The sequence below is a fragment of the Salvelinus alpinus genome, chromosome 12 (genome assembly GCF_045679555.1).
Source record: "Salvelinus alpinus chromosome 12, SLU_Salpinus.1, whole genome shotgun sequence".
NCBI lineage: Eukaryota > Metazoa > Chordata > Actinopteri > Salmoniformes > Salmonidae > Salvelinus > Salvelinus alpinus.
Window position 1 is genome coordinate 12,345,853 of NC_092097.1, and position 13,494 is coordinate 12,359,346.

Sequence of the window (13,494 nt, forward strand, 5' to 3'; positions counted from 1 at the left end):
CAGCCACTCAGGCAGAGGCCCAGTGGAGCCCTGGGGATACACTGGTACTCAAGGCTGGAACCCATGGCCTTGCCCACCTACATAGGGTAATGAATATGAATACTGCACCACCCACATGCAGGATTTGATTGAGCTACTAGCTTCATGAGATATAGTGTGGCAATATGGCAGATTGTTGTCAGCATCGCTTGTCATAGGTTGTCACCATCTTGAAGACATGCTAAGAGAGACATCCCTCATCGTGTCAAACGAGTGACTTACGATGTAAATGCTTCCCAACCCATCACATCACACTTGTGAGGCGTCACTACAGTATGCACTCATGGCTTGGGTACATACTGTATGCAGTCAGGTCCAGAATTATTGGCACCCTTGACAAAGATGAGCAAAAAAGACTATAAAATAAATAATACAAATACTGAACTCTATTGCATGCTCAAATGAATGGGAAAATTATATAATTTTTTATACTAATACAATTGCTCAGTGAAAGAGATTTTATTTAACAAGTAATCTTTTTTTTCAATACCTTTCAACACCTCATCTTGTGAGGACAATGGCACTGAGCCATTTTCTAAAATCTTTTATGAGTTCTTAGACCATTCCTCCATACAGAATCCATCCAGATCCTTGATCTCCATCATCAGTGCTTATGTCTGGAAGAGCCACTTGCGGCCAAGTTTCAGCCTCTTGGCAGAGGCAAACATCCTGGTACTGGGTAAAGTTCATGATGCCGTCGCCCTTAACAAGGGCCCCAAGACCAGTGGAAGCAAAATAGCACCATAACATCAATGATCCACCACCATATTTTACAGTAGGTATGAGATTACTTTCTGCATATGCATCTTTCTTTCGTTCTTACATTTGTTGGATGACACGAAAATAGAGCTCTTTGGTCATGCACATTTGCAGCGATAGAAAGAATATAATTTAAAAACATTTTTGGTATAGAATATAGCTCAGTATTTGTAATATTTATTTGCTACAATATTTTGGGCTTATCTTTATCAAGGGTACCAATAATTTTGGACCTGACTGTATACTATGGAGGCCTTCCACAATCTCCATTTCGTTTATTCCTGAGCTACTACACTCAGTCTGATGTAAATTCATGTAGTCAGCTGTTAAATATACTGTAAGGACCATTTGTGCATCTCCTATTATTATTATACTAGAAAGACAGCAACATAATGCAACTTTGAAGTACAAAGTATTCCTGTTCAAACAACGCATCAGCTGAGTGGGAAGGACTCCGGGAAGATACTCACAATGACCGACTGCGCCAGTACAGGGATATACACTCTGAGGTATACTATTTTGTTATGTTCTTAGCATTTGACTTATCAGACTCTAACTTTGAAATGAATTTCATCTGCTCTTCAAGGACTTCTGTGGAAAACCGTGTAGGAACAAAAAATCGAAACCTACTTTCTATGAAGAAACATTCCATCAATAGAATTCCTCCAACAGGAAGTAGAGTAACATTCTATGGGAAAATATTTCAAATTAACCTTGGTCTTTGAGAAGAAATATCTCCTTTCTTCATTCTTTCTGAAACAACATTGTGAGAATTAAAATGATGTTCCACTTCTCATTACTAGGAAGACATGTAACTCAAAGAGAAACACTTAATTGACAGGCTGACACGGTACCATGCATCGGAAGTGAGTCACCAGCCTCGAGGTGGCCTTTGTTATATGTATTAACATGTCTGATGTGTTTGAAATGTTCTCTCCTTTCTTACACAAGAAGTAATGGGTTTATTAAAATACAAACTAAAGTGGAGATGTCATCCCCAAACAGGGTCTTCGAGCCAGCGAACAGCCCTCCGCTGAATACATTATATATGAAATGATCAACAATGAAAATATGAGGATAGATCAGGATACTATTAACAATGTGTAAGGGCCGACGCCGGACAGGAGAAGCAGGTACGGGGAGTCAGACATTTATTCGGGAACAGACAAGGAAACAAGACAGGAACAGCGTCGGAACACGGGTTACACGGACATGAGACAATTAATCCCGAAGCAGGGAACAGAGCTTGGGAACAGACAGATATAGAGAAGGTAATGACACAAGTAATTGAGTCCACGTAAGTCCAATGATCGCTGATGCGCGTGACAGGGGGAAGGCAGGTGTGCGTACTGGTGGTGGCTTGAGTGCGTAATGCTGGGGATCCTGGTGCCCTCGAGCGCCAGGGGGAGGAAGAGCGGGAGCAGGCGTGACACAATGCCTTTATTTCTAGATGGAGGACTATGATGAAGGTAAGTGGAAAGTGTTGAATACTAACTTTTTCCAGTCAGTTTTCTGCACCTTTGTTTTAGCTTCGGCATTGGCACCAAAATATGAAATATGCACATCTGAAATTGTAATTGGCCATGGCGCCTGCCAAGCTTTCGTTAGGAACAATCCCAACAGGCTACAAACTACAAATTGCTACAGCCCTTGTTTATCACTGATCCCTCCACTTACTGTACTACCCTGCAGGGGTAGTAGGTGAATTTATGACATCTGTGAGAGAGGTTTGAGTGAGCGAGGCAAAGCAGGTGTTGCATTTAATCACTCTTGAAAGATATGGGAGCAATCACATCTGATCCATCTGCCAAAACAAGACAGAATGTGCCAACAGGCAAAGGAGGTGACAGCCTAAATGATAGCACAAATATGATTAGAAATACGTGGATACCCTATTTTTCCAGGTGTGTGCCTAAAGTAACAGTTAATGCGTATAATCATAGCATGAGAAAAAGCACCGTCATTCGAATGTGTTACCGTAACTCATTGCTATAACAGCGTCCTACTGAAGCTATAAGAGCTGTAGGACGAAGAGACTTAGAGACTTTGAGGAAACTGTTTGCTATAGGAGATAAGCTCTTCCTCACACAAAGCTGCCGCCCGTATGCTAAAGTGACATAACTCAGAACTGAAAAACATTTTTCCTGGCTGGAAGGGAATTGTTTAGATTTCTACCAGTTTCTCTCTCAGAAATATTCAAATACATAAATAACAAGAAAACATTTGGTACTCAAGCTTTGCCATCTCGGCTGCACATTCAGTTCAGATAATTCAGAAATATTGAACGTGTACAAAATTTCCTCATGCAATATATATACAATACCAGTCAAAAGTTTGGACACACCTACTCATTCAAGGGTTTTTCTTTATTTTGACTATTTTCTACATTGTAGAATAATAGTGAAGACATCAAAACTATAAAATAACACTTATGGAATCATGTAGTAACCAAAAAAGTGTTAAACAAATCAAAAAGATTCTTCAAAGTAGCCACTCTTTGCCTTGATGACAGCTTTGCACACTCTTGGCATTCTCTCAACCAGCTTCATGAGGTAGTCAATTAACAGGTGTACCTTGTTAAAAATTAATTTGTGGAATTTCTTTCTTTCTTAATGCGTTTGAGTCAATCAGTTGTAAGGGGGGTAGGGGGGTATACAGAAGATAGCCCTATTTGGAAAAAGACCAAGTCCATATTATGGCAAGAACAGCTCTAATAAGCAAAGAGAAACGACAGTCCATCATTACTTTAAGACATGAAGGTCAGTCAATGCGGAAAATGTCAAGAACTTTGAAAGTGTCTTCAAGTGCAATTGTAAAAACCATCAAGCGCTATGATGAAACTGGCTCTCATGAGGACCGCCACAGGAATGGAAGACCCAGAGTTACCTCTGCTGCAGAGGATGGCAAAGGGTGGGTGGCTATTTGAAGAATCTCAAATTATAAAATACATTTTTTGGTTACTATATGATTTTGGTTACCATATGTGTTATTTCACAGTTTTGATGTGTTCACTATTATTCTACAATGTAGAAAATAGTAAGAATAAAGAAAAACCCTTGAAGGTGTAGGTGTTCTAAAACGTTTGACCGGTAGTGTATATACAGTGGGGAGAACAAGTACTTGATACACTGCCGATTTTGCAGGTTTTCCTACTTACAAAGCATGTAGAGGTCTGTAATTTTTATCATAGGTACACTTCAACTGTGAGAGACGGAATCTAAAACAAAAATCCAGAAAATCACATTGTATGATTTTTAAATAATTAATTTGCATTTTATTGCATGACATAAGTATTTGATCACCTACCAACCAGTAAGAATTCCGGCTCTCACAGACCTGTTAGTTTTTCTTTAAGAAGCCCTCCTGTTCTCCACTCATTACCTGTATTAACTGCACCTGTTTGAACTCGTTACCTGTATAAAAGACACCTGTCCACACACAATCAAACAGATTCCAACCTCTCCACAATGGCCAAGACCAGAGAGCTGTGTAAGGACATCAGGGATAAAATTGTAGACCTGCACAAGGCTGGGATGGGCTACAGGACAATAGGCAAGCAGCTTGGTGAGAAGGAAACAACTGTTGGCGCAATTATTAGAAAATGGAAGAAGTTCAAGATGACGGTCAATCACCCTCGGTCTGGGGCTCCATGCAAGATTTCACCTCGTGGGGCATCAATGATCATGAGGAAGGTGAGGGATCAGCCCAGAACTACACGGCAGGATCTGGTCAATGACCTGAAGAGAGCTGGGACCACAGTCTCAAAGAAAACCATTAGTAACACACTACGCCGTCATGGATTAAAATCCTGCAGCGCACGCAAGGTCCCCCTGCTTAAGCCAGTGCATGTCCAGGCCTGTCTGAAGTTTGCCAATGACCATCTGGATGATCCAGAGGAGGAATGGGAGAAGGTCATGTGGTCTGATGAGACAAAAATAGAGCTTTTTGGTCTAACTCCACTCGCCGTGTTTGGAGGAAGAAGTATGAGTACAACCCCAAGAACACCATCCCAACCGTGAAGCATGGAGGTGGAAACATCATTCTTTGGGGATGCTTTTCTGCAAAGGGGACAGGACGACTGCACCGTATTGAGGGGAGGATGGATGGGGCCATGTATCGCGAGATCTTGGCCAACAACCTCCTTCCCTCAGTAAGAGCATTGAAGATGGGTCGTGGCTGGGTCTTCCAGCATGACAACGACACGAAGCACACAGCCATGGCAACTAAGGAGTGGCTCCGTAAGAAGCATCTCAAGGTCCTGGAGTGGCCTAGCCAGTCTCCAGACCTGAACCCAATAGAAAATCTTTGGATGGAGCTGAAAGTCCGTATTGCCCAGCGACAGCCCCGAAACCTGAAGGATCTGGAGAAGATCTGTAGGGAGGAGTGGGCCAAAATCCCTGCTGCAGTGTGTGCAAACCTAGTCAAGAACTACAGGAAACGTATGATCTCTGTAATTGCAAACAAAGGTTTCTGTACCAAATATTAAGTTCTGCTTTTCTGATGTATCAAATACTTATGTCATGCAATAAAATGCAAATTAATTACTTAAAAATCATACAATGTGATTTTCTGGATTTTGGGATTTTTTTTTTTTTTTCTGGACCTCTACATGCTTTGTAAGTAGGAAAACCTGCAAAATCGGCAGTGTATCAAATACTTGTTCTCCCCACTGTATATATTAAATAATTATATTCAATAGCAATACAATGTTCATTCTTCATCAGCCACAGCATATTACTGTGGGTTGAAACTGTGTATAAAGTTTAGCCTTCACCATTCATCTCTCATGCAGAGATCTTCTGAATAAGGAACAAGACACCCTTTTCAAGTCTAGGGAATACAAACCTATCCTCTTCTCTTCTGAGAATTTGTCAGTTTCTAAGAAGTGGTGATAACTCAAGCAATTCCTTTTGCTCTTTTAACTTGTTAAGAATTTATGAACAGAAGTGTGAGCTAAAATAGAAAATACAATATAAGCAAGTATGTTTCACAATGTGGTGGCAGGGTAGCCTAGTGGTTCAAGTGTTGGACTAGTAAATGAAAGGTTGCAAGTTCAATTCCCCGAGCTGACAAGGTACAAATCTGTTGTTCTGCCCCTGAACAAGGCAGTTAACCCACTGTTCCTAGGCTGTCATTGAAAATAAGACTTCGTTCTTAACTGACCTGCCTCGTTAAAAAAACACAGAAATTCAACTTTCTTTTGAAAAGTAATTAATGATTCTATTTCATCATGTGAGAATATTCAGCAGAACTGAAAATGATAGTCCTCAGTTCTGATGGATTAACAGTTCTTGCGAGAAAGAAACTAAGACAACCCATAGTAATTTGAACATTCCGTGGATATGAAGCACTTTTAAAGCTAGAATCTGCAGTTGCAAAATCAATTTTTGGACTTATAAATGAATGATATAAATGAATGACATACCCATTGATTCTTGAGGAATATAACTTACAAATGCCTCGTGAGCTTAGTTTAACTGTCATAACCCATCAGAACCCAAAATATTGTATAAGCTTGTTTTACTCCAATGTTTGTAAACAACGTAAATGTAAACAGACACTGTATAGCCAAAAAACATGGTTAAAACTATAATTTTGATATAATGGATGGCCAGTCCTTGCATCAGCTCAGTCTATGATATGGAAAGTGATTACATTTCTCCATGTCCATCCTTCAGCTTTTTACTAAAACAAAGGCGGGGATGGGCTTTGTTATTGTTTCAACTGCAGATTCTAGCTTTAATTGAGCAACACTGTCAACACAATAAATAAGATGTTAAAACACATGCTGTTCTTTTAATTAATAAAAGTAATCAAACTGATATGGGAAAATAATATATTATATGCCATTTAGCAGTCGCTTTAATCCAAAGTCACTTACAGTCATGCATGTATACATTTTATGTAGGGATGTTCCCAGGAATCAAACCCACTATCCTGACGTTTGCAAGGGCCATACTCTACCAACTAAGCTACAGAGGACGATGGAAGGTACAGAAAGCGCGAGGAGGCCTGACAGGTGGTAATATAAAGGAATCTCAACACAAAGTACCTCCTATGAAAGAGAGGTAGGACTCCAAGGCTGGTAGGGAGAGGAAGCTAAACTCTCTACAGAGGAGAATGGCTTTACACCCCATGGTTAGCAGAGGATGATAATGTTTGTGCAATCTATTGGATACCGGGAACGATCTGTTGGAGATCACTTGGCCTTGGCTCCCCACAGATGCCGGTAAAGAGGGTGTTGGTGAGCTATAGGCTAGTGGCACACAAACACCTTTGTCTCCCGAGGACAGTTTGGCAAGCTAACACTTGCTGACGGTCTTAGGAACATGAGCAAGAGGAAGATAAGCAGCTCCAGGAGCCGAGAGCAGCAGAGAGGAGATGTCTGTCTGGAAACTCCACTCTCCATTTCTGATGCCTCAGCTTCGGACATATCTTAAGCTGTTAGAAAAGTTTCAATGTGTTCAGTAGAGAGAGAGAGCCTGACAAGCAGGTGACAAAGTATGGCTCAGTTATCACTATAAAGAGTCTGTGGTTGGTTTCTTACCTCCAGAGTGAGATGGGGGACCACACAGCAGAACCACCCCCTGTCCCTCGCGAACTGACACGGAGCTTCTTCTGTGGGTCTTGAAGTTTTCCATGTCTGAAAAATAATAGGCATTATGTAATACTCCCTGCTGGATTGTGGCCCGACAAATCTTTGATAGTGTGCAAGACAAAACAAACAAAAACAACATGTTTGTGCAGAGCAAGAAAACAGAGCATACACATTTGAGAAATCAAAAGAAAAGAAAGACTAACTTTGGGTCAAATTGAACAATCTCAGGTGTGCTGCAACTGTGCTGCACATCTAACATCTAACTTATCAAAAAGTAAACATTGGTCAGAAAGGAAAGTAGTGAGAAGTACACCTGCTCTTCGAACATCTCATTTGGTGGAGGAGGAACAATGGTCTGGGGCTGTTTTTCATGGTTCGGGCTAGGCCCCTTAGTTCCAGTGAAGGGAAATCTTAATGCTACAAACAGGTGAAACAGGAAACGGCCTTCCCCAAAACTGTTGCCACAAAGTTGGAAGCACAGAATCGTCTATAATGTCATTGTATGCTGTAGCGTTAAGATTTCCGTTCACTGGGACTAAGGGGCCCAGAGTCCATGAAACCATGAAAAACAGCCCCAGACTATTATTCCTCCTCCACCAAACTTTACAGTTGGCACTATGCATTGGGGCAGGTAGCGTTCTCCTGGAATCCGTCAAACCCAATGTGTTTCATGAAGCTCCCAACGAACAGTTATTGTGCTGACATTGCTTCTAGAGGCAGTTCGGAACTTGGTAGTGAGTGTTGCAACTGAGGACAGATGATTTTTACGCGCTACGAGCATCAGCACTCGGCGGTCCCATTCTGTGAGTTTGTGTGGCCTACCACTTCGTGGCTGGGCAGTTGCTGCTCGTAGACGTTTCCACTTCACAATAACAGAACTTACAGTTGACCGTGCAGCTCTAGCAGGAGAGAAATTTGATGAACTGACTTGTTGGAAAGATGGCATCCTATGACTGTCACGTTGAAAGTCATTGAGCTCTTCAGTATAGGCCATTCTACTGACAAAGTTTGTCTATTGAGATTTCATGGCTGTGTGCTCGATTTCATACACCCATCAGCAACAGTTGTGGCTGAAATATCTGAATCCACTCATTTGAAGGGCTGTCCACAAACTTTTGGCAATGTAGTGTATATTTAGCTGGAGATGAATAGTCATGATGGAAATCCCTGTGAGCCTTGCCTTGTGCTGTACGTATACACATTTGAGGGTGGTAAACAGCCTTAAGCTCTGCCTCAGGCTAAATCCCCCTGTGACTGAGTGTTTACTGAGGGATCCCAAGCCTCAATATGAGAATAATGTCACACACAGTTGCATCATTAGCTTCAGCCCGGATGTTTTGATGGTCCAATACAAATAATACTAATAAAAATAGTTCAAAAATTCAAAAATCATGTTAAACACCATTATCGCACACAGAGTGAGTCCATGCAACTTACAATGCCTGCTTTCCACATTTTTTTACTTAAAAGTCTTATTCTAAAATGTATAAAATAGTAATTTTTTCCCTCATCAATCTACACACAATACACCATAATTACACCATAATTGCAAAGCAAACACAGATGTAAATTTTATTTTTACATACACTTTCGCCAAATACATTTAAACAAAATTTTTAACAATTCCTGACATTTAATCCTAGTAAAAAGTCCTGTCTTAGGACAGTTAGGATCACCACTTTATTTTAAGAATGTGTCAGAATAATAGTAGAGAGAATGATTTATTTAAGCTTTTATTTCTTTCATCACATTCCCAGTGGGTCAGAAGTTTACATACACTCAATTAGCATTTGGTAGCATTGCCTTTAAATTGTTTAACTTGGGTCAAACTGTTCAGGTAGCCTTCCACAAGCTTTCCACAATAAGTTGGGTGAATTTTGGCCCATTCTTCCTGACAGAGCTGGTGTAACTGAGTCAGGTTTGTAGGCATCCTTGCTCGCACACGCTTTTTCAGTTCTGCCCACTAATTTTTTATAGGATTGAGGTCAGGGCTTTGTGATGGCCACTCCAATACCTTGACTTTGTTGCTCTTAGAGCCATTTTGCCACAACTTTGGAAGTATTCTTGGGGTCATTGTCCATTTGGAAGACCCTTTGCGACCAAGCTTGAACTTCCCGACTAATGTCTTGAGATGTTGCTTCAATATATCCACATAATTCTCCTGCCTCATGATGCCATCTATTTTGTGAAGCGCACCAGTCCCTCCTGCAGCAAAGAACCCCCACAGCATGATGCTGCCATCCCCGTGCTTCACGTTTGGGATGGTGTTCTTCGGCTTGCAAGCCTCCCCCTTTTTCCTCCAAACATAATGATGGTCATTATGGCCAAAGAGCTCTATTTGTGCTTCATCAGATCAGAGGACATTTCTCCAAAAAGTACGATCTTTGTCCCCATGTGCAGTCGCAAATTAACGAAGAACACTTAAACAAACTAACAAAATAACAAAATGAATGTGAAGCTAATCAAACGAGTGATGACATGCAACTACACATAGACAATAACCCACAAAACCTAAATGGTAAATGGCAACCTAAATAGGACCCCCAATCAGAGACAACGTTAAACAGCTGCCTCTGATTGGGAACCAATTCAGGGCACCATAGACCTACAATAACCTAGACTTACAAAAACCCCATAGATCAAAAAAAAAACTAGACAACACAAAACACGCATACCCACCCACGTCACACCCTGACCTGACCAAATTAACACAGAAAACATATATAACTAAGGTCAGGGCGTGACAGTACCCCCCCCAAAGGTGCGGACTCCCGACCTGAACTTATAGGGGAGGATCCGGGTGGGCATCTACCCTCGGTGGCAGCTCTGGTTCTGGACGCCGCCCCCCATCTTTACCCTGGTCCCTCCGCCTTTGTTGAGCTGAACCGTGGCTCATCGCCGGAGGCTCTGGACTGTGGATCGTCACCGGAGACCCCGGGCTGTGGACCGTCGCCGGAGAACCCGGACTGGGGATCGTCGCCGGACGCTCCGGACTGGGGATCGTCGCCGGACGCTCTGGACTGGGGACCGTCGCCGGACACTCCGGACTGGGTACCGTCGCCGGACGCTCCGGACTGGGTACCGTCGCCGGACGCTCTAGACTGGGTACTGTTGCCGGACGCTCTGTACTGCCGAGGCGCACTGTAGGCCTGGTGCGTGGTGCAGGAACTGGGGACACGCACCTCAGGGCGAGTGCGGGGAGGAGGAACAGGGCGTACTGGAGGTCTGGAGTGTAGAGCTGACACAACCCGTCCTGGCTGGATGTTTATTTTCGCCCTGCAAAACGCTGGCACAGAACGCACTGGGCTGTGCAGACTCACCGGAGACATAGTGCTCAGAGCTGGCACAGTATATCCTGGTCCAAGGAGGTATACTGGAGACCAGGAGCACTGAGCCGGCACCTTCCTTCCTGGCTGGATGCCCATTCTAGCCCAGCCAATGCGAGGAGCTGGAATAGAGCGCACCGGGCTAGAATAGCGCACTGGAGACACCGTGACCAGTAACACGCTCCCCACGGTAAGCACGAGGAGTTGGCTCAGGACTCCTACCTGACTCAGCCAATCTCCTCGTGTGCCCCCCCCCAAAAAAAAATATTGGGGCTGCCTCTCGGGCTTCCGTGCTAGCCATGTACCCTCATATCGTCGCCGTTCCTCTATTCTCCGGTATTTCTCCTCGTAGTATCGCCGCTCCTCCTGCGCTGTTTCCACCTGCTTCCATGGCAAGTTCTTGTCCCCTGCCATTACCTCCTCCCAGGTCCAGGATGTCCTCCACTCATTTTTCTCCCGGGTCCATGATGTCCACTCCTCTTTATCACGCTGCTTGGTCCTTTTATGGTGGGAACACTTGAAGAACACTTAAACAAACTAACAAAATAACAAAACGAACGTGAAGCTAATCAAACGAGTGCTGACATGCAACTACACATAGACAATAACCCATGAAAAAATGGCAACCTAAATAGGATCCCAAATCAGAGACAATGATAAACAGCTGCCTGATTGGGAACCAATTCAGGCCACCATAGACCTACAATAACCTAGACTTACAAAAAACCCATAGATCTACAAAAACCCTAGACAACACAAAACACGCATACCCAGCCACGTCACACCCTGACCAAAATAATACAGAAAACATATATAACTAAGGTCAGGGCGTGACAGCATGGCTACCACAGCATTCTGCAGCGATACGCCATCCCATCTGGTTTGCGCTTAGTGGAACTATAATTTTTTTTTTAACAGGACATACTTCCAGGTTGTGTAAGAACTATTTGACCAAGAAGGAGAGTGATGGAGTGCTGCTTCAGATGACCTGCCCTCCACAATCACCCGACCTCAACCTAATTGAGATGGTTTGGGATGAGTTGGACCGCAAAGTAAAGGAAAAGCAGCCAACAAGTGCTCAGCATATGTGGGAACTCCTTCAAGACTGTTGGAGAAGCATTCTAGGTGAAGCTGGTTGAGAGAATGCCAGGAGTGTGCAAAGCTGTCATCAAGGCAAATGGTGGCTACTTTGAAGTATCTAAAATCTCAAATATATTTTGATTTGTTTAACACTTTTTTGGTTATATATGTATTGTATTTGGTCGAGATTTCACAACGCAGTGGACCGCTCACGTCCCTTGACCTCTCCCACAGACCTACAGCACCGTTTAGATGTCAATGTCATCACTCAGCAAAACGCCTGTCACTCAGTCAGAGGCTGCAGAGCAAATATGGATATTCTGAACTTCTTCCAAAAGAGAGGCAGAAAACCGAGCAGGTTGAGCATGAGCAGGCAGCAGTGATTGAGAGGGCAGAACAGCCAGAAAGTCAAAGTGCAGCCACAGCAGCAGCAGGTTTAGCCACAGGTTTGTGCAGGGAAGGTGGTAGCTAATGCTAATAAGCGCTCAGCCTCCTTTAGTTATTGGGTGTCAGACAGAGTTAGCGAAATGCTTGTTCTGAAGTAGTGCCCCCCTGTGGACTGAAGCTGACCTTTACTACAACTAGATATTTAACCCTGTTTAAAATGGGCAATGTTGAGGTGGTAGAATTGAAAAAAGGAAATTAATCATAGAGGTCTTATTCCATTCTACAGGTAAACATGCTTGTCTCATGTCTGTTATTTCCATATACATTAGTCTATGCAACTATTTGTAAAAAACGTATAAATTGGTTAAATTATTTGTATTTACTTTTCTTTATTCAGGGGAGCCCAATTGAGACCACATCTCATTTGCAATGGTGCCCTGATGACAAAAATTCCATCAACACAACAGCAAAAAGATAAAAACTACAAGACAGCTATAAATATATAACTTCAGATTATTACAACAAGTTATAACAATGAATTGAAACAATTGGACACTTCAGTGAACTAATTTAACAACAGAGTTTTAAACTGCCCTATTGACACCAGGAAATCCAGGTGTAATTTGTTTTGTAAGGCATTCCATAACTGTGGTGCGTTAAGACTAAAAGCAGATTTACCAAATGTTGTGGAGACAAGCAGGACCTCGAGAGTTACCCAACCCTGCAAACGGGTTTGGTTTCTCATATATGTATATTTCAACAGGGAAGTGAGGTATATTGGACACTTGTGGAGCAGAGCTTTGTAAACAAGAAGGGAGTAATGAAGTGATCTACAGGATCTACTTCATTGAGCTTTTATTTATTTTACTCTTTTTATTCACTAAAGCTACATACCTTTTCTATTGTTGTTGCATTGCCGAGAGGCGACCCTGCAAGTTAGCATTTCATTGCACTGTGTACTCTTTTTATATCATGTGTATATGACAAATAAACAAAGTTGGACTTGAACTTAGAAGGGAAGCGGGTCATTCCATGAGCATGAGGAAACCGCTATACACAAAGCTACAATGGTGTCTTGGAAGAGAGACACGTGATCATATACAAATGTACACCAGGTTTGAAATTATTATGTTATATAGTCAAATATTATATCTGTTTGGGCTTCTTGCAGTCAATTTCTTGCAGTCCACCAGTTGGGGAACCCTGCAGTAAACATTGTTCAATCAATTGAACACTACACAAACAACCATTTGATTAGCACTCCTTCTATTACATCTTGGATATTTAATAGGGTATCAAACAGCA

At 42.4% G+C, this 13,494-nt stretch overlaps 1 protein-coding gene across 3 annotated transcripts in view; it reads right to left on the minus strand.

The window, feature by feature from the left end:
* LOC139535553 (contactin-4-like) overlaps window positions 1-13,494 on the minus strand; it is a 182,015-nt gene that overhangs the window by 100,375 nt on the left and 68,146 nt on the right. For all 3 annotated transcript variants that reach the window (XM_071335060.1, XM_071335058.1, XM_071335059.1), the window contains exon 5: window positions 7,346-7,441. In XM_071335060.1, coding sequence (XP_071191161.1) covers window positions 7,346-7,441 — 96 coding nt within the window. The remainder of the gene's footprint in view (window positions 1-7,345; window positions 7,442-13,494) is intronic.